This window comes from Neomonachus schauinslandi, chromosome 3, assembly GCF_002201575.2.
Source record: "Neomonachus schauinslandi chromosome 3, ASM220157v2, whole genome shotgun sequence".
In the NCBI taxonomy this organism is placed as follows: domain Eukaryota; kingdom Metazoa; phylum Chordata; class Mammalia; order Carnivora; family Phocidae; genus Neomonachus; species Neomonachus schauinslandi.
In genome coordinates, this window is record NC_058405.1 from 74,586,286 (window position 1) to 74,612,773 (window position 26,488).

General features: G+C 36.8%; 1 protein-coding gene across 1 annotated transcript in view; it reads left to right on the forward strand.

The window, feature by feature from the left end:
• LOC110570205 (phospholipid-transporting ATPase IB-like) overlaps positions 1-26,488 on the forward strand; it is a 180,179-nt gene that overhangs the window by 50,337 nt on the left and 103,354 nt on the right. The window contains 11 exon segments of the mRNA XM_021678187.2: positions 2,642-2,769; positions 3,899-3,976; positions 9,797-9,885; positions 11,329-11,443; positions 12,455-12,560; positions 13,121-13,203; positions 14,392-14,441; positions 17,199-17,268; positions 22,028-22,112; positions 23,580-23,595; positions 23,597-23,717. Coding sequence (XP_021533862.2) covers positions 2,642-2,769; positions 3,899-3,976; positions 9,797-9,885; positions 11,329-11,443; positions 12,455-12,560; positions 13,121-13,203; positions 14,392-14,441; positions 17,199-17,268; positions 22,028-22,112; positions 23,580-23,595; positions 23,597-23,717 — 941 coding nt within the window.

Sequence of the window (26,488 nt, forward strand, 5' to 3'; positions counted from 1 at the left end):
AGCTAGAAACATAAAGGTCACTCTTACTCCTCCTTCTCAGCTTCCTCCTCTTTTCCCCACTCCTACCCCTATGGCCTTCATCATCCAATCAGTCCCAAAGTCTTGTTCATTCCACCTTTTCAATATTTTCTCTGTGTGTACTCTCTTTTTCATCCCTGGACAACTGTCACAGTTTTCCAACTGGTTGCCCAGCCCTCAGTCAAGTTCCACTCCAATTCATTCTTCATACAGTTTCTAGAAAGATGCAGATAAAAAATAGTTATGAATACATGCAGTAGCTTCAGTGTATCCTGTTGTTTACGCTGGTATGGTAGACTACTACCTGATGGCCCACTGCTTGTTTTTGTAAATCAAGTTTTATCGGAGCACAGCCATACTTATTTATTTATGTATTATCTGTGATTATTTCAGTGCTACAATAGCAGAGTTGAGTAATTGAAACAGAGACTGTATGTCCTGCAAAACCTAACCTAAAATAGTTCCCCTCTGGCTGTAGACTCCTGGCCTACAGGGTCAAGATAAATCTCCTTTAGCATGGCATATCAGGAATTTTATAATCTGGTCCTATCTTCATCACCTGATACCTCACCACTTCTTCCTGAGCACTTGGTCCCTATTCACAGAAGATTGACTTTTGATCTATTTCATGATCCTTCCATCCAGCAGTTGCTTCAGCATCCCTAGGCCTTTCATCTTGTGCTCCTTCCTTCTGCCTCAAATGCATCTCTGGTCCCTTCTTGACTGGATACCTGTCACTTCTCATTTCAGTCCAAGATGAGGTATTACCTTCTCCAGTAGCATTTCCTATATCTTATCTTCCTCTTTTAATTTAATTAGGAGCCCTCTTGGCTTCTAAATTGATATCCTTAATAGATATCATTCCATTTCCATGTTTTACAATTATTGTTTGTCCCTCCCCCCCCCAGCTAGATTGTGAATTTTTGAAAATTGTGGATTTTTGGGAATCATTGTATCTTTAACTCCAAGAACAGTGCCTTTTCATAATAGGAACTCAGTAATTTTTTGGCTAAAAGAAATAATTTTATATTTAGAAACAGAACTGTATAGTTTTCTAGTCCAGCCCCTTGTTTTATGAAAGTGAAACAGATTCTGTATATTTACCAAAAAGCACAGAGGAACTTAGTGACTTATTTGGAATGAGAATCCATAATTGGCTCTAGACTACTACACCACTCTACCAGGATATTCTAGTCCAAAAGAAGAAAAAGGTATTGGGTAATTAAAGTATAACTATACTTTTAGTAATTAATAAATATATCAAAGCACTTGATCTTGTCTCCACTTCTCTGTCCATCAAATGGCCATAATAATATCTGCCTCTAGTATTCCTAAAAGAATAATTTATGACCACAAAGTAATACAGTAAGTATAAAAGTATAAATATGGCAAATAAGGGAAAGTTCGTAAGCTCAGTGGTGATAAGAGTTTGAATAGATATGATAGCAAATTAAACTTGACTTTTGCTTTTTTTTTTTTTTTAAAGGCTTTGTTTATTTGACAGAGAAATAGAAAGAGAACACAAGTAGGCAGAGAGGCAGGCAGAGGGAGAGGGAGAAGCAGGCTTCCCACTGAGCAGGGAGCCCGATGCAGGGCTCGATCCCAGGACCCTGGGACCACGACCTGAGCCGAAGGCAGCCGCTTAACCGACTGAGCCACCAGGCGCCCCAGACTTGACTTTTAAATTGATGGAATTTAGAAATCTAGATTTAACTACTGTTCTAAATTATAAGTGTGTGCCTTTTTTAGGAAAAATGAATATAAAATTTTAACTTAAAATTATTATTTAATTTTGGCTTTATATATACATATTTATGTTTAATTACACTTTACAAATCAATTTGTGTTTAGTTCTTTTCAGTTATAACCCCACCTCCCATAACTCAACATATAAATTTAATATTTAAGGTTGAGATATAAGTTTTCAGAAAGACATGTATAAAGCAGCATGTATATATCCCCTGAATACCTTCTAGATATTTTTCAGTACATTTCTGTGAAATTAGATTGAATTTTTATTGCAAAATTACTCTCTCAAATGTATCTATCTCTTTAAAAAGGAGGCTATCACTAGGTTTTACAAACATCATATTCATTTTTTTTCTTTTCCTTTTGGCTTCACTTTCCTTCTTTTCCTGAGTTTTAAAAAATCATTTGTTATTTCTTTGTCTTCAAGCCATGTAGTTCCTGCTAAATAAGATGTCCTCATTCTCTTCCCCTCATCTTCTCCATTTAACAAACTCCCTTCTTCAAACTTTGCTGCACCCTCTTTCTGGGCCCTCCACTTTGTGCTGTTGTTGTTACTCTCCGTGTTCAGTGCTAGCATGGAATTCATCACGCCGTACTTCCTGACTCATCTTCCCTTCTCAAGCCGCATCCAAAGCTCCCTGAGGGCGGGGTCTATCTCTTGCTAGATCTTGTACTTTGATACTTGCCACCCACCCTATTACATGGTTGGTGCTTCACTGATCCTTTAAAAACCATTTTGATGTGTCCATTTCATTATACTTTAGAGAAGTTTCATGCAGAAGTGTTCATAATTTTAAAAAGTAATAATGCAAACAAAGATGAAGAAAGCTATTGCCTGAAGCTGTGACACGATTCCTCCACTCTTCTTCTGCAGATTACAGCTCCCACAGTTTAGGGTTTGACTTATTGGTGTTCATCATCCTGTACCACAATCTCATCCCCATAAGCCTGCTGGTCACTCTGGAAATTGTGAAACATGTTCAGGCCATGTTTATAAAATGGGTGAGTATTGAAATCAGAAAGTTTAAAAAACAGTTCTCTCTTGATCTGTGGCTTTGGTTTTGAAAATTAGCATAGCAGTTCTCACCATGGGGCTAGTACATGGGCCAGTTGTGCTTTTGACAGGGAAGCCAAACATTGGTGTCAGCCTGACTCCAACGTGCCTGGGCCTCTCTGTGTCATTATTGAGGACACTATTGTTTCATATGTTTATTCTAAGTGAAAGGAAAGATTTAAGAGTTAGTGGCTTAGTAGCAACTGTGAAGAGATAGCCCATTCAGCGGGAAGCCTGCTGCTTTCTCTCTCTCCCACTCCCCCTGCTTGTGTTCCCTCTCTCGCTGTGTCTCTCTCTGTCAAATAAATAAATAAATAAATAAATAAATAAAGTCTTAAGAAAAAAATGTAAGATCCTCGAGAGGAGAAGAGTCCAGTAGACTTATAATAGATTCACATACCTTGGCAAGAGTGACAGAAGCAGCTATTTCAGAATCATTTCACATCAAGGAAAAGATATCTTAAGTGAAAACCATGCATTCACTTAAGTAAATACTTAATAACCTGTGACTGAATGAATTTTCCAATTTGAATGTATGGTTGCAATTTTCAGTTCTATTTTAAAAGATTTTTCCTGGAAGTAAGATTTTTGCTAGATATCTCATTAAAATGATCTCCCTATGCCAATAAGTTACCACCAGTTGAAGCGTACTGTTATTTTTAACAACCACAAAATGAGACAGAGTGCTTTTAAATGTATTCTCATTTAATTTTCATAGGAATGCTGGGCGATCCATGTTATTGCTCCCATTTTATAGATGTAGTAGCTGCAAAGCACCCTCAGGATCCCACAGAGTGAGAGCCTGAGGCAGAGCCGGGATTTGGAAGCCAGGTCTTCCAATACTAAACCAACGATACACTGACATTTGTTTCTACATAGCATTGCCTCTCCTGAATCAGCTCTGCCAATGTACGTGAGACGCTAACACCCGAGACTCTCCAAGTATTCTACACTCGCCATTTTGAATTCTTTCTCATGTCAGCCACGTCAGAAGACCAGTGGCGGTACAGTCGACCTGAAGAAATTTTGAGCCTAGTTCTGACTGTGTGTCTTGGCTATTTTGTTCATATCTTGCAGGATGAAGATATGCATTATAAAGGAAATAATGTCTATGCCATGGCCAGAACATCCAATCTTAATGAAGAGCTTGGGCAGGTGAGGGCCCCTTCAGGGACTGGGTCTGTGACAGGAACTTTGAAGAAGGTGGATCTAGGGAGAGGGTGAGCAAAGTTGAAGTGCTGAATTCAGCCACAGGCTGTAGTTAATATGATACCCATATGGAGCTTCAAAAGTAGGCTTTGTTAAAAATATTGATAATGCATCCTGGGTTGCAACCTAATACAGGTTATTAATGTGCTTAGGAAAGAGTAGAAGAGCTGGAGAGGCAGGTAGGGAAAGCTTCAGTTAGCTCTCAAGTTTTCACTTAGCTTTCAGGGAGTCACAGGTGGCCATGCTCCTGCTTCCCTAAGGCAGATGACTCTTGGGAAAGCTTCAGGAGCTGCTGCAAAATTTTCCACCTGCCTAACCCATGTACCCTCAGGCCTTTAGTCCCTGCAATACGCTACAAAGGGGCAGAAATGATGCCAGGTTACCAACAGACAGTTGGTTACCTTCTAAATGACAGCGGTGCGGTTACAAGTAGAAATTGTTTTTAAAAACTCCCACAGTTATTTGTCAGTTATATCACAGAACAGCTGGAAGAACCCAACGAACTCCCACAGTTGTGTGGTACCTGACAGGAGGAAGACTTCTGATTGTTATTTTTCTGTAATTACTTTTTGTTCTTAATATATTTTTTCACAAGATTATAATTTCCCATCTTTCAATTAATTGGAGGCAATATGTAAATTATGGTAAAAGCAGAATTTTGGAGTTAAGCTTCCTGGGAGTGAACCCTGATTTCACCCATTTATAAGCAACGTCACCATGGGTTTCTTAGGTAAATTGCTGGCCTTCATTCCTCATCTGTAAATCAGGAGAGATGATAGCATCTACTTCAGAAAGTTGTTCGGAGGATTGAATAAGATAATGTATTTTTGGGGCGCCTGGGTGGCTCAGTCATTAAGCATCTGCCTTCCGCTCGGGTCATGATCCCAGGGTCCTGGGATCGAGCCCCACATCGGGCTCCCTGCTCAGCGGGAAGGCTGCTTCTCCCTCTCCCTCTGCCTGCCGCTCTGCCTACTTGTGCTCTCTATCTCTCTGGCAAATAAATAAATAAAATCTTAAAAAAAAAAAAAGATAATGTATTTGTGATATACTCAGCATAGTACCTAGTATGAAGAGGGGATTTAATTAATGCTAATAATTATAACCAGTAATTTGCATATATGCTTTCTAATTTAAGGTCACCTTGTATAGTATCATTTGAATAGAGAGTTCCCAGTAAATATTTATTTTAGAAAGTTTCTGGTGCCTGGAAATGCCTGGTCTGAGAACATGAACAGCATTTTTACCTTGGACAAGTAAAGATGAAGGAGGATGGAATCATCAGTGTTCTAGCAACTTTTCTGCTTAAGAAAATCTGATTACTTGCTAATCCTCTAAACATGTTTTCTGTTGACAGTTGGGAAACTGACAAGTTGCCTTGTCAGTTGACTCTAGCCTCTTTAGAGTGGTAATTAAATAGAATAAAACTGGCTGTGGAACTCAAGCTTTAAAAATTAATTATATTGTTTATGTAGGTAATACCTAAAGATAAGGGCAGAAATCAATGAAATTGAAAACAGAAGACAATAGAGGATTTAATATTCAGAATATATCAAAAAACTACAACTCAATCTCAAAACCACAATTAACCCAATTCAAGAATTGGCAAGGGATTTTAATAGGCATTTCTCCAAAGAATATACATAAATGGACAATAAGCACATGAAAAGTGGTCAACATTACTAATCTTTAGGGAAATGCAAATTAAGGCCTCATTGAGACACCATTTCACACCCACTAGAATGGCTACTATAAAACAATAATACCAACAGAGAACAACAAGTGTTCATGAGGACGTGGAGAGAGTGGAACCCTTGTGCACTACTGGTGAAAATATAAAATAATGCAGCCACTGTGGAAAACAGTATGGTGGAACCTCAAAAAATTAAACTGAGGATTACTATATATTCCAACAATCCAACTTTTGGATATTTTCATGAAATAATTGAGAGTAGGGACTCAACCAGGTATTATATGCAGATGTTTTTAGCAGCATTATTCACAATAGCCAAATGGTGGATACAACTGAAATTTCCATCAATAGATAAATGGTTAAACAAAATGTGGTATATACATGCAATGGAATATTATTCAGCCCCAAAAATGATTGAAATTCAGAAATATGCTACAACATGGATGGACCTTGGATCTCACACTAAATGAAACATGCCAGACACAAAAGGACAAGTAGTATATGATTCCACTTATATGAGGTACCTGGAATAGTCAGACTCATAGAGACAGAAAGCAGCATAGTGGTTACCTGGGGCTATGGCAGAGGAGAGAATGGGGAGTTACTATATTGTTGATAAGAGGTTTCAGTTTGGGATGATGAAAAAGTTCTGGAGATGGATGGTGAGGATGGTTGCACAATTATGTGAACGTGCTCAGTAACACTTAAAAATGGTTAAAATGGTAAATTTTATCTAAGTACATTTTACCACAATAATAAAAAATGCTTTAACACTGCCTCTTTCCCCTTTTTACTGAGCTATAGTTGACACATATGATTATATTAGTTTCAGGTGTACAACATAATGGCTTGATATTTGTAAATATTGCAAAATGACCATCACAACACATCTAGTTAACATCTGTCACCATATATAGTTAGAGTTCTGGTGATGAGAACTTTTGGATTTGCAATACAGTATTTTTTTTTGAAAATGCAATATAGTATTATTAACTATAATCACCATGCTCAGGATTTATTTTATAACTGGAAGTTTGTACCTTTTGACCCCCTTCGCCCATTTTGCTCACCCAACACTCCCTGCCTCTGGCAACCACCAATTTGTTCTCTGTAGCTATGAGTTTAGTTATTTTTGTTTTTCAGATCGCACATGTGAGATCATATGGTATTTGTCTTTCTTTGTCTGACTTATTTCAGACAGCGTAATGCCCTCAAAGTCTTTTAACGTTATACAAAGGGCAAGATCTTCTTTCTCATGGCTGAATTGTGTGTGTGTGCACACGTGTGTGCATAATTATGTATCATTATATATACACCACATTTTCTTTATCCATTCATCCATTGACAGACACTCAGGTTGTTTCATCTTGGCTATTGTAGATAATGCTGCCATGAACATGGGGGTACTTATATTTTTTCAAATTAGTTTTTTCATTTTCTTCAGATAAATACCCAGAAATGGAATTGCTGGTAGTTCTATTTTTAATTTTTTGAGGAGCTTCCATACTATTTTCCTTACTGGTTGCCTCAATTTACTTTCCCACCAATGTGCACCAAGGGTTCCCTTTTCTCCACATCCTCACCAACACTTGTTATTTTTTATCTTTTGGTAATCACCATTCTAACAGGTGTGAAAGTGATATCTCATTATGGTTCTGGTTTGTAGTTCCCTGATGATTAGTGATGCTGAGCATCTTTTCATGTGTCTGGTGGCCATTTGTATGTCTTCTTTGGAAAAATGTCTATTGAGATCCTCTCATTTTTTTAAATTGGATTGCTATTTTGCTGTTGCATCATATGAGTTCTTTATATATTCTGGATATTAACCCCCCTCATCAAATATATGATTTGCAAACATTTTCTCCCATTCATTGTGTTACCTTTTTATTTTGTTGATGGTTTGCTTTGCTTTACAAAAACTTTTTAATTTGATGTAGTCCCACTTGTTTATTTTTGCTTTTGTTGTCTTAGTTTTTAGTGTCAAATCCAAAAAATCCTCACCAAGATTGATATCAAAGATCTTACTACCTATGTTTTCTTCTAGAGGTTTTATGGTTTCAGGTTCTTCTGTTCAAGTCTTTAGTCCATTTTGAGTTAATTTTGTAGATGGTGTAAGAAAGTGGTCCAGTTTCATTTTTTTGCACGTAGTTATCCAGTTTATTGAAGAGACTGTCATTTATTTATTGAATACCATTTTTTGAAGAGACTGTCCTTTCCTTAATGTATATTTTTGGCTCCTTTGTTGTAAATTAATTGATGATAAGTGTGTTCGTTATTTCTGAGCTCTCTATTCTGTTCCATTGATCTATGTGTCTGTTCTTATGCCAGTGCCATACATTTGGATTGCTATAGTTTTTTAATGTAGTTTGAAATCAGGAAGCATAATGCCTCCAGCTTTGTTGTTTTTCAAGATTGCCTTGGTTATTTGGGGTCTTTTGTGGTTCCAGGCACATTTTAGGATTGTTTGTTCTAAATCTGTGAAAAATGCCATTAGAATCTTGATAGGGGTTACTTTGAATCTGTAGTTTGCTTTGGGTAGTATGGACATTTTAACAATGTTAATTGCTCCAGTGCATGAATGTGGAATATCTTTCCATTTGTTTGTGTGTTTTTCACTTTTTTTTTTTTTATCAGTGTATAGGTCTTTCCCTTCCTTGCTTAAATTTATTCCTAGGTATTTTATTCTTTTTAATGCAATTGTAAATGAAATTGTTAATTTCTCTTTTTCTGGTAATTCATTATTAATGTATAGAAATGCAATATTACACTATATATTAACTAACTAGAATTTAAATAAAAATTTTTAAAAAATTAAAATTGAAAAGAGTGAACCATAATGTAAACTATGGACTTCAGTAATAATGATAAGGCAGTGTAGGGTTTTTGACTGTGACAGATGTACCACTCTGGGGCAGGATGGCAGGAGTGGGGCAGGCTATGCATGTGTTGGAGCAGAAGATATATGAGAACTCTATACTTTCCACTCAATTTTGCTGTTAAAACTGCTCTAAAAAAGAAAGTCTATTTTTAAAAAACCCAAAAATAAAAAAATAAAATTGAAAAGAAAACAAAATGCAATAGATATTTGTATGTTGACTTTATATCCTGTAACTTTACTGAATCCATTGATTCTAACAGCTTTTTGGTGCAGTCTTTAGGGTTTTCTGTATATGAAATGTCATCTGCAAATAGTGACGGTTTTACGTCTTCCTTTTTAATTTGGATGCCTTTCACTTTTCTTGCCTAATTGTTCTGGCCAGGATTTCCAATGCTATGTTGAATAAAGTGGTGAGAGGAAGCACCCCTTCTTGTTTCTGATCTGAGAGGAGAAGTTTTCAGCTTTTCACCATTGACCACTGGTGTTACCAGCAGGCTTGTCACATTGACTTTATTATGGTGAGGTTTCTTCCTTTAACCCCACTTCATTGAGAGTTTTTATCATAAATGGATATTGAATTTTGTAAAATGCTTTTTCAGCCTCTATTGAGATGGTCATATGGTTTTTGTCCTTTATTTTGTTAATGTGGTAAATCACATTGATTTAACTATTCTTATATCCCTAGAATAAATTCCACTTGATTATGTTGTGTGATCCTTTCAATGTACTGTTGAATTCGATTTGCTAATATGTTGTTGAGTATTTTTGCATCTATGTTCATCAGGGATATTGGCCTGTAATATTTTTTCTTGTGGTGTCTTTGGTTTTGGGGTGTGTGTGTATGTGTGTGTGTATGTGTGTGTGTGTGTATCTATATATCTACTTAATGTTTTCTAGAGACTTTTGATGAGATTTCTTGTGGCAAAAAAATGAACTTGGACTTCTGATTTTCTTAGGTTTGATGGCTTGAAATTTACTTTGCTTATTAACCTAGAAATTTCCCTGCAGTGTAAAACAAAGAAAAGAGAATCTCTGAAAGAAGTATAAATATTAAAGGTAGAATTTTTATACACTGAACTTCTTGTTTCCTAAAAGTTCAAAGATTTTGAGGATTTGAAGAGAAAGAACTTGATTTTGTCTTTGTTCTGTAAATGTAGCTTATATTTATGTTATCATGTTTGTTTTTTTTTTTGTTTAGGTAAAATACTTATTTTCTGATAAAACAGGAACCCTCACTTGCAATATTATGACATTTAAGAAGTGTACCATTGCAGGTATAATTTATGGGTAAGTGTTCTTATTGCCATAACTCTGTTGAAAATTCTCGTTTTTGTCTTAAATTAATTAGCCTTTATTTACTTCAAAACTTATATGAATTTCTAATAACATAGCTATATCTGAATGAAATGGCTGGGTGATAGACATTGGGGAGGGTATGTGCTATGGTGAGCGCCGTGAATTGTGTAAGACTGTTGAATCACAGACCTGTACCTCTGAAACAAATAATACATTATATGTTTAAAAAAGAAGAAGAAGAAGAAGAAGATAGCAGGAAGGGAAAAATGAAGGGGGGGAAATCAGAGGGGGAGACGAACCATGAGAGACTACGGACTCTGAGAAACAAACTGACGGTTCTAGAAGGGAGGGGGGTGGGGGGATGGGTTAGCCTGGTGATGGGTATTAAAGAGGGCACGTACTGCATGGAGCACTGGGTGTTATACGCAAACAATGAATCATGGAATCCTACATCAAAAACTAATGATGTAATGTATGGTGATTAACATAACATAATAAAAAACATAAATAAAACTTAATATAACCTAAATGAAAATTTGCAGTTGTTAAAAAAATAAGGTTTATATTTGCTTTTATATGTGCTTAGAATTCCTAAAGCATTTTATATCTATAGTCTTAAAACCATTATATTTCCTCCCTCATTTTCCCTCAGAAATCAGTCAGACAGAAGTGATATCGATTTGGAAAAATTAAGGTAACTAGACAACATTCTTTTCTACTTTGCCCATGTTCCTCCCTGCCCACCCCCCTCCCATGGACTTTTTATCAGTACTGGAGTTCTGATATATGATAACACAACTGTCCCTTGTCAAGCCCTACAAGGCAGCTCCCAGAAATCTCCCCTGGATAGATCTTTCCCATGTGATATTCAAAGAGCCCAGAATCCAGGCTTTGATTTGATGCTTTTATAGTTACTCTGTCTTAGATTCTGTATAACTATATGGGATTCCACACAAATTTAGGCATTTTCTAATGCCATTTTGCAACTTGAGGACTGATAGGATTATAATTCGACAGAGCTTTAAATATTTACTATATAGTTTACCCTTGAACAACACAGAGGCTAGGGGTGCTGACCACCCCCCATGCAGCTGAAAATCCGTGTATAGCTTTTACCTCCCCAATTAACTACTAAGAGCCTACTGTTGGACCAGAAACCTTACAGATAATATAAACAGTTGATTAACACACATTTTGTATATGTATTATATAGGGTGCTATAACAATAAAGCTAGAGAAAAGAAAATGATACTAAGAAAATTACAAGGAAGACAAAATACATTGACTGTATGATAAAAATCTGTGTATAAGTGGATTTGCACAGTTGATACCCATGTTACTCAAGGGTCGGTGGTAGCTCTACAGACTTGATACTGTAACGTACTGAAAACGTGTTCACTTGAGGTCCATTTGACTGCTGACTGGCCCCATCAGGAATTTTAATTACAACAAATCTTCTCTATTCTTCCTCAGTCTGTCACCCTCTGTCATCACAGAGTCCTGCGAATTTAATGACCCAAAATTACTGCAGAACTTTGAAAATGGCCACGTAAGTCTGCTATTTTCACTCAAAGCCAACAGGGGTAATGCTACCTAACTTTAAAAAATATATATGGTTTATTAAAAGGTATAATTTTCTCAGCCAGCAAAAAGTCTTGAATTTTTTTTTGATGTTAATAAACAGTGGATTCATACTGATATTTGGAAGGTTGTGCTAAACTTGTTGGTGTCGATGAATCCAAACATTAAGAAAGAATATTTTACTATGTAGCAATCTATGTAAGAAAATCTCTAAATGCTTCTAAGCTATTTGGTTCTATTGTATGTTACCAATATCTTCATTTACCAGTTTTAAGATACTGATCTACTTGATTTGAAATCTTGATCTTCTCAAAAATAAAAGTGATCTTATAAAACATAAAGCTGTACATGCCCTTCCTTTGCTTAAAAACCTTCAGCGAACTAGCACCCCCTCTTAAGATAAAATCCTAATTCATTACTGTGACTTTCTCTCCATCCTCATTCTGTGTCACTGTTCCCCTTGTTCAAGATGCTGGAGTCACACTTGTCTTGACGTTCACAAACCTATGAATCTGTTTCCTGACTCAGGGCCTTTGAAAGTGCTATTCCCTTTGCCTAGTATGTACCACAGTCACATGTCAGTGAACACAGCTAACTAACCTTTCCATTTAGGTCTTAATTTAAATATTATCTCCTCGATGTATCCCCCCACCCCTGATCACCTCCCTAAAATAGGCCCCTCTATTCTCTGTAACAACCCCTATTTTTTCCTCCAGCTTTGAGAAAACCTCTTTCCCCAGTGAGACTAGAAGCTCCAGGAGAGCAGTGTCACCTTCACTGAGGTCTCCCCAGCCCTGCACTGTCTCCACCTCGGTGGCCACTCTACCAACACATTTTGAATGTGTGATATGGTTTTTAGTCAGTGCCTGGCTCTGTGTACCTGAAGTGAAACCACAGTTGATACAAATTGCAGACTATATATTAAGTCTTATGTCACTGGTCTTGGAAGAGACTCATTAGCTCTGTGCCTTTTTTATAGCCCATGAAAGATTATATAAAGGAATTTCTTACCCTGTTATGTGTGTGCCACACTGTTGTTCCTGAGAGAGATGGAAAGGATATAATCTACCAGGCTTCCTCCCCAGGTAGGTGCTGTGTGCCCCTAGAGCTCCTGGTAGGTGATGAACCCTGAGAAGAGGCGAGATACTCCCGCTGATCCCTGGATTGCTCCTGTGTTGCTCCTTGCCCAGACTTCTCACGGGTCAGGGGTATTCATGGGACTGGGTATTTACTGGGGCTCCTCCCTACACCCCCAAAGACTGCCATAAAGAGGCTGGTCAGGAGGGCCCTCTGGGCTGGGGTTCAGTAGAACATTTACTTATAACCAGTAACAAGGCAGGAGTAAGGTTAAGGCACCACACCATGTTGTGGAGATTCTATTAATGGCTTTAGAACAAAACCATAATGAGTACTAAGAAAGAACTATATCTTAACCCCACTGAAAAAGGCCTATTTAACCAATTTCCTCTTTTATGAATGCCTTCTGCTACCTAGGTAAGTGCATTTGGATCCAAAAAAAAAAAAAAAGCCAAGTTTTAAAAAAAATTCATGGTGTTTTAGTACTGGAGAATGGAAATCTGTTTTAATTAAATTCGGTATTAACGTATTTGCTCCATCTCCATTAATACAGACTTTTTATTGACAGATGAAGCAGCGTTAGTGAAAGGAGTGAAGAAGCTTGGCTTTGTTTTTACTACAAGAACGCCAACCTCTGTCACTGTAGAAGCTGTGAGTAACGTCTTACATGCTTTCTCACGGTTTACACTCCCCTTCCAGAGAGACACAAGTAGAGTAGTTGAGCAGAGAAGCTCTGGAATCTCAGTGCCTGGGATTCCCACCTGGACCCACACTTTCCCAGCCATATTCTCAGGCATGTTCCTTAACTTCTGTGTTTGCCCCAATCTTCTTATGCATGTCATAGGGTTTTTGGTGAGGATTAAATGAGTTAATATATGTAAAGTAATTGGAATTAGTGCTTGGAGCAGAGAGAGTGCTCAATAAAAGTGAGCTATTTAAAAAAGAATCATCAGATCTTCAAGAAATATACTATTTTTAATGAAAAATTAAAAATTTTCAAACTTTTTTGGTGAGTTCTCTTATTATGTTGATTTGTTCATTATATGTAATATATATTATGTATATATTTTTCTTGTTTTGTCTTGATGACCACTTACCACAAGCCTTTGATATTATGGGGAAGAATTGAAGCAATGTGAACATGGTGCCCAGCACACTCATTTTTTTTCCCCACTAATAATGCAGTAGTTAGGGATGTCTACTAGACATTCAGTCCTTAGCAGAATGGATTGACTGATTCATCTTTATATCTGTGGTATGTGCCACATGGACAACTCTCAAATTATTTGAAATTCTGAATTGCCTTATTGGTGAGTTGATCATGGCTACAGGAAATCAAGAGGCTGTAACTGGAAAAATTAGAAAAGAATGCAGGTTTTACTGATATAGAATTTTATAGTATGCCATCTCTTTCCCTGGTTACCTCTTCAAATTATCTAAGGATTAAGGATTTTGTTTGATCTGTGCAATTTTATGAAAAGACTTGTTTTTCCATTTCTGCTGTTGATTGTCTCACTTACTCCATATAACCTTGCAACATGAGAGTATCCATAAAATGTTTCTAGTAGTGCTGATTTTATATTTAAAGAGGTGTTTTAGTCTTAAATCTGCCCTATGAGAAGCATTTTTGCCAATAGTCCCCAGTTTGCAAACAATGTTCTTGCCAGAAGAGGGCACCATTATTTCATCAGGTTTGCAAGGAAATGTGTTATTTTGAAAAAGATGTGTAGTTGTAGGGTAGGTAAAACTTTTTTCTGATTGGGAGAATGAGCTCTTTTGCAGGATGAGTACTTTTTTTTTCCCCCTCGGATAAGAAGGTGTTGTCTTATCTTCCTGTAGATGGGAGAAAACTTCACATTTGAAATTCTTAATGTCCTGGAGTTTTCTAGGTAAGATATCTTTTCATTCTGTTCATGTTTCCCCCGGGGCTCCTTCTGTGACTCTTCAGTTGAGATTTGGTAATGCAAATCAAAACTTTGATATAGAATCACAAAATTCTAGTTAGCTTCCATCCACTTTTTAATCTGAGCCTGGTGCTCACTTCTTTGGGCATCATTAGGCCAAATCCCTTTTTGTAGCTGAGAGGAGGTCCCACACCTCTCCTTTCTAGCACTGGTCAGAGTCAGACTTGAGGTTTACATCTGGGTTACTACTTACTGACTGTGTTGCCAACTCGACTCTCAGTTCCAGGAGGGTGGGAGTCACCTTCTGTGGAAGTAAGTGCTCAATAAATATTTGATGAATGGATGAATATTGGATATTATTTTTTCCAAGACTATTTCTTTAAAACTATTTCTTTAAAAAGAGATAGTGAATTAATTCCTTTTTGTCTCCCCCAAAGGAAACAATGTGCGTCCAAATCCTTCTCTCCCATAGACTTCAGAGGGCCTCCTGGTCCAGCCACTGTGGCCTGATCCCCAAAGCCTAGTGGGGGAATATTGGTGATGATTTTATTTTCATTGCCCTGTTTTGAAGACTCACAAAGTCTCATCTCTTAGACCATCTGAGCATTTCTAATGTGGAATCTGAAAAGTTAGAAAAGGAAATGCTAGAAATTTAGAAAAGGAATAATTCATTCTTTTTAAGGCCAGATGATTTTTTAAATCGTATTTTTTTAATGCCTTGTTGGCCAATGACACATTAAAAAAAAAAAAAAGCTTTGAACCTCAGTAAAGTTGTTGTCGGCTTCTCTTTTCTCTAGGAAAGCTTTTTCTAAAAACTTTTTTTTATAAGAAAATGTATCTTAATGTTCATTCTAGCTTTCCCTACTACTGGAACACTCATTTCCTGTCCTTAAAATATGAGCTCTTAGCTAGGTGACACTTAAAATAACTCAATTGCCTTTAGTAGTGTTCTAACAGCTAAGTAGGTAAAGCAATTGCTAGTCTCTGTCCCTTTTTTTAAAATTTTTTTTTTTTTAAGATTTTATTTATTTGCGAGAGAGAGAATGAGAGACAGAGAGCATGAGAGGGAGGAGGGTTAGAGGGAGAAGCAGACTCCCTGCTTCTCCGAGCAGGGAGCCTGATGTGGGACTCGAGCAGGGAGCCCGATGTGGGACTCGATCCCGGGACTCCAGGATCATGACCTGAGCCGAAGTCTCTGTCCCTTTTGACAAGTACTTTCTAGCTCAAGTGCTCGGGTGTAGGATTACTCACTGGGACCCTCCTTGGATCATACAACACATAGGGTTGTGGGATATGACGATTATCTGAGAAAGTGCTGAGTGACAGTTTGATTTGGGTCTCTTAAAAAGTGGTTATAGGCCGGGTGCCTGGGTGGCTCAGATGGTTAAGCGTCTGCCTGCGGCTCAGGTCATGATCCCGGGGTCCTGGGATCGAGTCCCACATCGGGCTCCCTGCTCCTTGGGAGCCTGCTTCTCCCTCTACCTCTCTCTCATGAATAAATAAATAAAATCTTTAAAAAAAAAAAAGTGGTTATAGGCCATGGAGAGCCATCCAAGGGTTATGGTCGGGGAATGGCAAGATGTGGAAGAAGGAAAAAAAAAAAAAGAAACCAAACCTATTTTGTCCAGTTTGCTTTGGCAATGTGTGGGATAAGGCGGAGAGGGGAGCTCTTCAAGCCTATTTGGGCTGCTAAATCAGGAATAAAAGCAATGAGTTTAAGTTCTATCTACCATCATAAAAAACAAGAGCAAAACTAAAAAATCCAGAGGGTGTTGAGACAGAACTATGCATAAAAATAACTATACGTAAAAATAACAAACCAGCAGTTTAACAACTCTGTGCAGCAGAATGGGACAGGAAGATCTAATTCATAGAGATGTTGTGAGGACTGAAAAATACACGACCAGGGCTGCTTTCCTCTTTCCTCATCGGTTCTTAAGAGATTACATTATATATGCTACATGTATATATAATTTATGTCTTATATGTGTAATACATGATAAATGTATGTTATGTATGTATTATATAATATATGAATATAGTAATATTAATGTAAAACATATCAATATATAATATATGTGATATAATATATAAGTAATGTATATTATATATATTTTTATTCCAGTAAATTTCCATGGAAGAAAAGGAGAATAACTGAGAAATAGTAGTAGTAGAAGGTGAACATTTGTATTAGAATCTCAGTTTAAGGGGCACCTGGGTGGCTCAGTCGGTTAAGCGTCTGCCTTCAGCTCAGGTCATGATCCTGGGGTCCTGGGATCGAGCCCTGCATCGGGGGCTCCCCCTGCTTGTGCTCTCTCTCTGTCAAATAAATAAAATCTTTTTAAATTTAATTTAATTTTTTTTTAAAGATTTTATTTATTTGACAGAGAGACAGAGACAGCGAGAGAGGGAACACAAGCAGGGGGAGTGGGAGAGGGAGAAGCAGGCTTCCCACTGAGTAGGGAGCCCGATGCGGGGCTCGATCCCAGGACCCTGGGATCATGACCTTTGCCGAAGGCAGACGCTTAACGACTGAACCACCCAGGCGCCCCTCTTTTTTTTTTTTTTTTTAAGAATCTCATTTTAAGAAAGTGGGTAAATCAGAAAAGGAGACTGGCAAGAAACACATTGGCCTTTTCACTAACAGTCAGCTGAGGACTTGTAAATTTGGTTTAGTGTGTGTGCCTTAGCACCATGTACTGAGGAACATAGAAGCTAATAATAATTTTCATATTATTTTAGTAATAGAAAAAGGATGTCTGTAATTGTCCGAACTCCTACAGGAAATCTCCGGCTCTACTGCAAAGGGGCTGTGAGTATAGGGATTCATTATTCATATTAACTCCTTCCCTCTGTTTCAACAACTTGTAGGAAGCCTTTTACAACTTCACAAGATTTTAAAATGGTGTTACTTTGTGTCTGTTGTTGGGCTGGTTGTTGAGAACATTATCCAAGACTGAAACAGAGTAGCCCCAAAGCTTCCCCAACAGTCAAGCCCATTGAAATTTATGGTGGTTTACACCAGAGTGTTTATTAAGCTTTAATGTCAGTGACAAATTTGTTGTCACTCAGTTGTTCTGCAGAGAACTAATGATTAGATTGTTGAGGCTAAGGGTTTGTAGCAGGAATTTTGATCCCAGTTTCCAGCCCAAAGTGTTTGGATTTGGTAAATCTCAGGAAATGGCTTAACCTCTGTACAAACCCTTTTTTTTTTTTTAAGCACTTATATATTTGTTCACAGCCATAGGCAATTAAAAGAAAAACAGCTTTATTCAGGTAAAAGTGACATAAAATAAACTGCACATATTAAAGTGTACATTTTGATAAGTTTTGACACCAATCTGCTTTTTGTCACTATAGATTCATTTGTATTTACTAAATTTTATATAAAGTCAGATAGGATATATGGCTTTTTGTCTGGCTTCTTTTACTCATAATTATTTTAAAATTCATTCATGTTGTAGCTCATATTAATAGTTCATTTCTTCATACTGCTGAATGGTATTCCATTGTATGGATATATCAGTTTGTTCATCCATCACCTGTTAATGGACTTTTTGTTTGCAGTTTTGTCTACTACAAACAATGCTCCTATAAACATTTGTGTACAAGTCCTTGTATGGACACATAGTTTCATTTCTCTTTGGTAAATATCTAGCAGTAAAATGGCTAGATCAATGTAGGTGTATTTTAACTTTTTAAGAAACCACCAAACTGTGGTCACATTCCTACCAGCAATTGTCACCAGCACTTGGCATGGTTAGTCTCTTTAATTTTAGCCATTCTCATAGGTGTGTATCTCATTGCGATTTTAATTTACATTTCCATGCCATGACTGATGATAGTGAGCATCTTTTCATGTGCTTATTTGCCATCTGTGTTGGGGGTTCTCAAGATTACCCATATGTTTTTAGTGGATCTCTAAAAGGATTCATGATTATATACATGATTAAGATGTATTATAGTAATGTAGCAAGGATACACAACCAGATTATAAGGGAAAAAGACAGGCAGAGTCTGGAGGAATCCATGTGCAGGCTTCCCATGGGTGTTATACAGGGAAAGTTTATATCAGCTCAAAGAATTGAATACCAGCCAAGTCCCTTAGACGCCAGCCAAGAACCAACCTTGTAAGGAGGTCTTTCTAAGGATAACATTCTCTGACTTGTTATGGTAACTCTTTTCTGTGCACCATCCACTTATTTTCTTTGGTGAAATGTCTGTTTAAATATTTGTCCCTGTTTTTATAACTGTTTGTGTTTCTTTGTATTGAGTTTTGAGAGTTCTTTTTTAATTTTTGGATATAAGTCCCTTATCAGATACATGATCTGCAAAAATCTGTGGCTTTTTTCATCCTCTTAACAGGTCTCTGAAGAACAGGAATTTGTAATTTTGATGAAGTCCAATTTAACAATATGTTCCTTTATGGGTCATACTTTTAGTGTCTTAGCTAACAAATTTTTGCCTAATTCAAGGTCACAAAGATTTCCTCCTGTTTTCTCCTCCTTTTATAGTTTTAGGTTGTATACTTACTTCTGGGATCCATCTTGAGTGATTTTGGGATATGGTATGAGACATGAGTAGGAATTCATTTTTTACAGATGAGTATCTAATTTCACAGCACCATTTATTAAACTGTTTATTCGTTCTTCACTGAATTGCCTTTGCACTTTTGTAAAAAATGAACTGTTTATGTGGGTCTATTTCTGGACTTTCTGTTTTCTCTCATCGTTCTGTTGGTTATCTTTACACCAATACCACAGTGTCTTGATTATATCACTTTATAATAAGTCTTAAAATCAGATATCATGAATTCTCCAATTTTGTTCTTTTTCAAAGTTGTTTTGAATGTTCTGGAACCTTTGCATTTCCATATGAGTTTTATACTTTTTTTGAAGATGCTTTTTATCATATTAAGGAAATTTCCCCCGATTCCTAGTTGGTTGAGATTTTAAAAAATCGGTAATGGATGTTAAATTTTGTCAAATACTTTTCTTGACTTGATTGAGATACTAATATGATTTTTTCTTTTGTGCCTGTTAATATGGTAAATTACATTGAATTGATTTTTTAATGTTAAACCTATCTTGTATTCCTGAGATAAGCCCCATTTGTTCTGATGTATTATCCTTTTTATGTATAGTTGGATTCACTTTCCTACAGTTTTATTTAGAATTTTGCATCTACTTTTAAAAGGGATAGCGATCTTTAATTTTTTTTTCTTGTAATGTCTTTGTTTGATTTTTAATGCTGACCCTATAAAATTAATGGGGAGGACTCTCCTTTTCAGTTTTCTGGAAAAGTGTGCATGGAATTGAGATTATTTGTTCTTTAAATGTTTGCTAGAATTTACCAGAAAGCCATCTGGACCTCAGGGTAGGCTAGCTAGACAGTTATTGGTTTTATTTATTTTTTCATTTATAGGTTTTATTGATCTTCCTAAAGAAATTGCTTTCAGATTTGACTTTTCTTGAGTGTTTCTCTGTTTTCTGTTTCATTAATTTCTCTTTATTATTCCCATTCTTTTGCCTACTTGTGGTTTGATTTGCTCCTCTTTTTCTAGCTTCTTAAGGCAGAACTTGATTTGAGACCTTTCTTTTTAATACAAATGTTTAGTGCTATAAATAGCCTCCAAATCTTTGCTTTAGCAGCATGTCACAAATTTTGATGTGTTGCATTTTCATCTTCATTCAGTTCAAAATATTCTATATTCTAAGTTTTCTTTTGATTTCTTCTTTGACTCATGGGTTATTTTTTTTTTTTTTAAGATTTTATTTATTTATTCATGAGAGACAGAGAGAGAGAGGCAGAGGGAGAAGCAGGCTCCCAAGGAGCAGGGAGCCCGATGCGGGACTCGATCCCAGGACACCGGGATCATGACCTGAGCCGAAGGCAGACGCCCAACCATCTGAGCCACCCAGGCACCCTCATGGGTTATTTTGAAGTGGGTTAGTTTTCAAATATTTAGGAATTTTCTGGAAATATTCCTTTAATTGATTTATAACATAATTCCATTTTATTAGAGAACAGACTTTATATGACATGAATCCTTTTAATTTAATTGGGACTTGTTTTATGGCTCACATTGTGACTTATCTAATGTTAAATGTTTTGCATGCACCTAAAAAGCCTGAATATTCTGCTGTTTTGGGGTGAAGTAGTTTATAACTATCTGTTAAGTCAAGTTGATTAATAGTGTTGTTCAAATCTTCTATATCCTTAATGATGCTTCGTTTACTTGTTCTATCAATTATTGATAGATAATTGATAGGGGGATATTGAAATCCCCAACTGTCATTGTGGATTTGTGATGTTCATCTTGAAGTTCTGTTAGTTTTTACATCATTGCATTTACTTCTATTAGTTTTAGCTTCATTTTGAAACTAATTTATTAGATGCATAAGCATTCGGAATTATTGGTTCCTCTTGATGAATTGACCCTTCTGTCATTCCAAAATAATTTTTCTTATCCCTGGGAATTCTCTTTACTCTGAAATCTCTATTGTCTGGTTATAATATTGCCATTCCTGGCTACTTTTAATTAGTGTTGGGTAGGGTATATCTTTTTCTTCCTCTTTAACCCATTTGTGTCTTTATATGTAAAGTCTGGTTCTTCCAGGGAGCATGTAGTTGGTTTGTGTTTTGGAAATCTCTGCCTTTTAACTGGGTGTTTAGACCATTTACATGTGTGCTTACTGATACAGCTAGGTTTACATATATCATCCTGCAATTTATTTTCTATTTGTCCCAGTTCTTTTTTCCTTTATTCCAAGAATTACTTGAGTATTATATAATTCCAATTTCTTTCCTTTAAAAAAAAATTTTAGTGGTTGTTAGTAGGCACCTTCAATCTATTACTTTCTATTTTCAAGTGATAATATACTATTTCATGTGTAGTATAAGAATTACAATTCTGAACTTCCATCTCTCTCCTCCCAATCTTTGTGCTCTTGTCAGACATTTTAATTTTACAAATGTTATAAACTTCACACTACATTAAGTTTGTTCAAGCAATTATCCTTTTTAAATAAAATATATAACAAGAAAAATATTGTATATATATCCATATCCATATATATGTGTATATATACACACGCACACATACAGACTCATGTCATTACCATTTTCAATGCTCTTCAGACTCATATTTCCATTTGCTATAATTTCCTTCTGTCTGATGGATTCCCTTTACCATATCTTATAGCATGGATCTGTTGGTGATAAGTTTTTTCAGACTGTTTATGTCTGAAAAGATTTTTATTTCATCTTTATTTTCTCTGGTGTTCATTTTGAAATTTTTGCTGAATATAGGATTCTAGGTTGACAATTTTTTTCTTTCAGTTTTTTAAAGCATGTGCTTCACTTGCATTCTCAATGAGCAATCTGTTATCTCTGTTCCTCTGTATGTAATGTATCCTTTTTGGAATTGTGCCTTCCCTGGGGCTTTTTGCGTTCCTTCACATCTATTAGATATAACAATAAAATTATAATGCAGTATTTAGAATTTGGATTGTTAGGCTTAGGTAAGATATTGGTCACAAGAACTTTTTTTTTTTTTTTTTTCCGGATAGGATACAGTGATTTATGAGAGACTTTCAGAAGATTCTCGCTTTATGAAGGAGACATTAACCCACCTGGAATATTTTGCCAAAGAAGGTAAGTGAAAATTGTTTAGAATCTTGTTTCTTTTTGAAATGCTATTCTTAAATATTAAAATTGTAAACTGAATGCATGTCACTGATGCTTGGCCCATAGGTGGGCAAGGGGAGCTCATTCCTATATGTGACTTTGTAATGCCTTCTGTTTGCTTAAAAAGTAAATGGTTCCTCAAACACACCCTGTTGAGATATTATTTTTCCTTTCTTCCTCTCCCCACCAGCAAATGTTGAAAAGTATGTTTTTACTGTGTAGTTCTTCCTTTATTCCAAAAACAGTGTCTTCAAAGACATCTATTATCTGTTTCTATTTGTTGTAGTAGGAACCTGGCCCCTAATGGAAAAAGAGAGGTTTTTCCAGTATGTGTTGTATATTTCAAAGTTAATTACTTTGTGCATATAACTCAGAAACCTGACATAGTTGATGTTTTCCTGCCATTCTCTTCTTATCCTTCTGATTTTGACTTGTTACCCACCTCGAGAAATAAAATTCCATGAGTGAGTTTTGAATAAGAACAACACTCACTAAAAAGTTTATAGAAGTTTTGAAAAATCGAGGTGTAATATCACATAAAAGTAAAGCTAATAATCCCTGGAAGCAGTATCCCACTTTGTCCTTTTAGTTTGTAAGCTGCTGGATATTTTGCAAGGTTGCACTTTGGGACTTTTGCTGCCATCTTAAAATATAAGTGAGCTGTAGGCAGGTTACAACAGGTAGAAGCATATAGGAACTGTATTGTAATGGAGCTCAAAACAGAATAACAACTTCTATAGCTTATCTGTAGAGCTTTAATTTCTAGGGGATCCTCAACTATTTGAATATTTTGCAGGAGTTAGCCTAAAATATTAGGATACAATATAATTTCTAAAATTTTTTCTTTGCAAAAATGGGACTTAAATTAATTTTCTGTTATTTTAATGATTATTTGGCTTACTTTGAAATTGAAAAACTAAAGCCTTATTCATTCTTTCCTTCCTCCAACAAATAGTTATTGAGTATTTATTGAGTGCTGTGCACTGTTCTAAGCTTCCGGGACAGAAGTGAACAAAACATAGCTCATACCTTGAAGAAATTAGCCAATAATAGATAATGTCAGGGGGTGGTAAGTGCTATGGAGAAAAATTAAACAGGATAAGGGGAACAGAGTATGATGGGGTGCTATCTCTATAGGGTGAGTTAGAGACTGAAGGAAGAGAAGGAGAATACCAGCGGAAAGTATTCCAGGTCAAGGGCAGAACAAGTTCAAGTGTCCAGAAGTAAGAGGATCAGCAGGGACAGGACTGTAAGCAATGACGGGGGGGGGGGGGGAAAAAAAAAAAAAAGGGGGCCAGGGGGAGAAACGGGTAAGACCATGTGAAGGACTTCACATTCCCATGACCTCTACACTTTTGGATTTTGCTTTCAAATTCTGTACTCCTCCCTGATCGCTGATGGCTTGATCAGTTTACATTCCATTCTTTCTTACAGGGCTGAGAACTCTCTGTTGCCTATGCAGATTTAACTGAGGAAGAATATCAGCAGTGGTTGATGCAGTATAAAAAAGCAAGTACAGTTATCCAAGACAGAATGCGGAGTTTGGAAGAATGTTATGATAATATTGAAAAGGTAACATACCTGATATGTACTCTACATGCCAAATTAAATATGTGAAAACATACACTTACCAATGGTTTCATATCTTGATATCATTTTAAAAACTCAGTTAAAATGGGGCGCCTGGGTGGCTCTGTTGGTTAAGTGTCTGCCTTCAGCTCAGGTGATGATCCCAGGTTCCTGGGATCGAGCCCTGTTGCCCGATCGGGCTCCCAGCTCAATGAGGAGTCTTCTCTCTCTCTCTCTCTCTCTCTCTCTCGCTCTCTTGCTTGCTCACTCTCAAATAAATAAAATCTTAACAAAAAAAACCTCAGTTAAATTGTTTTTTTTCTTCAGAAATATAAAGCTGTCTTATACTGAAAATTCATAAAATAGATCTTAAAATATTCAAAATATTTCTTTCATTTCTGAATCATATCCTAATCACTTCAATTTTGTTACCCCTTTTTATAACTTTTCCCATCCAAAAGCAATACATGTTTATCACACAAAACTAAGCCAGAATAGTAAATAATAATCATCTGTAATGTTGGGCTAATGACTAAATTCTGGTGTATAATTCTCCAACCTCTTTTTTCATATATGTTTATTGTCTATGTAGTATTCCATTGTAGGTTTTTAATACACATACATACATTTTTTCCCATAAAAATTTAAAGTAAAAAATCTCCCCTCACCCAAAATCTGTCAAATTTTCCCCATAAAAATACTGCTCAAATCATGAAATTTTTCACTCTGCAATAAATTGGGAATGTTTTCCATATCACTGAATATTTTTCTGTTATTTTCTTAGATTAGTCATGGTATTTCATTACTTTTATTGTGCTATTCTCTGGTGGTTACTGTCCCAGGGGATCTCATGCACCCTGGACTATTGTCACTGGAGGATCATTGTGAATTTGTTTGTGGTGGCCTCAGGGATCTTGTGGCTCCTGGGCCAATTCTTATCTTAGTTTCTTGGCTTGGGTTCTTTTGTCATTTGCTTCCATGAGCTCTGCATTTCATTTCTGCAGGAACATGGCCAGAACAGATTTAGACTGGAGGATTTTCTTTTTTTAAGATTTTATTTATTTATTTGAGCGAGAGAGAGAGCATGAGGTAGGGAGAGAGGGAGAAGCAGACTCCTTGCTGAGCAGGGAGCCCAATGCAGGGCTCGATCCCAGGACCCTAGGACCATGACCTGAACCAAAGGCAGATGCTTAACTGACTGAGCCACAGGTGCCCCGCTAGACTGGGGGATTTTCTTGACATTAGGTTCATCTTTTTTTTCAAGGTCATTTTGTTGAGAAATTAGGAACCTAACCTAGCTTCACACCAAGTGCAGGAAGATGCTGCAGGAGCCCTCGTGGGTGATTATTCGACATCTGTTGACACAGCACACGAAGGGACGAACTGATTTATGTAACCCTCCTCTTCCTCATTTTCCCAGCAGGTTGTTTGTTGCTCCCACACAGGGAAGAAATCTGGGCAATTGAAAATTGGCCTCTGGGGGCACCTGGGTGGCTCATTGGGTTAAGCTTCTGACTCTTGGTTTTGGCTCAGGTCATGATCTCAGGACTCTGAGGTTGACCTCACATCAGGCTCCATACTCAGTGCCGAGCCTGATTGCGCCCTCTCCCTCTGCTCCGACCCCCCTCACCCACCCCACACACCCTCTCTCTCTCAGAAATAAAATCTTAAAAAAAGAAAAAGAAAAGAAAAAAGCAAGAAAGAGGAACTGGCCTCTGGAACTTGAAAGATTGTATAGTTCCTTTTCAATCAAACTGATATATTTTATATTTTAGTTTTAAGTTTTAATCTGGAAGTCATAGGTGGTAAGGAAGTCAAAGAGTAAGTTTGCCTTTGCCAGGTCATGTGGGTGGGTGGCAAGGGCAGGGCGTGGCATGGCCTTAAGCTGACTGGTTCACTCATCTGTTGAATGCTAGTCTCCAGCATGTACACAGTGCCTGGCACACAGTCGGTGTTCAGCAAGTATTAATTGAATAGATGAATGAAATATTGGGGTTGAATGTTTTAAGCTCCTCTGCTTTCCAAGGAAGGTAGATAACTGTATAATTGGCAGGGCTTGATGTTGATTCTTTTTCTTCAACTTCAAAGGGCAGTAATAAATGGTAGAACGGCTATCATGGGCCAGTTTTTCCTATCTGGTCTTGGAGGTTTTTGACCTAGGTGAGTGCCACATTACAGATTGTCTGTATAGTCAGAGTGAGTAATGAGCAGCATACAGTGCTTGGAAGGTCTGAATGGAAATCTAATCAGTTTTAGATACTTTAACAAAGTACTATTGTACTATTTAACAAACTACTACATTTTCTCTCCATGACTATGAGGTTAAAATTACAGGCATCAAAATACTCAATGTCTGTGTTTAGTGTGACTAGGATATCTCTTTAGCCTGAGTCACTTATGCAAATGACAGGCTCTGTGACGTTAAAATCACACTGAAAGTTGTCAAATATATTCATTTGTGTCCCTTTCCCCCACAGGATGTTTTCCAGTTCACCCAGGAGCGATGAGCTCCTGGGTATTGAATCATGTGGGCCACACTTCTGGGGGGCTGGGGACTAGACCTTGCTATTCATTACATCTCTGTCAGGGGAGACCTATCTTGAGAACTAGGTACCCCACTGAAGTGTACTTCATGAAAAATGGACACATTTAGGGGGGCAAATGATACATGAGAGGATTGTTGTACATAGGTTTTGATCAGAGGGAATTGGATTTTTTTTAAAAGCTGTATCTTTCAAGCTGTAATGGCCTAAAAGAATTTTGATTCTTCACTT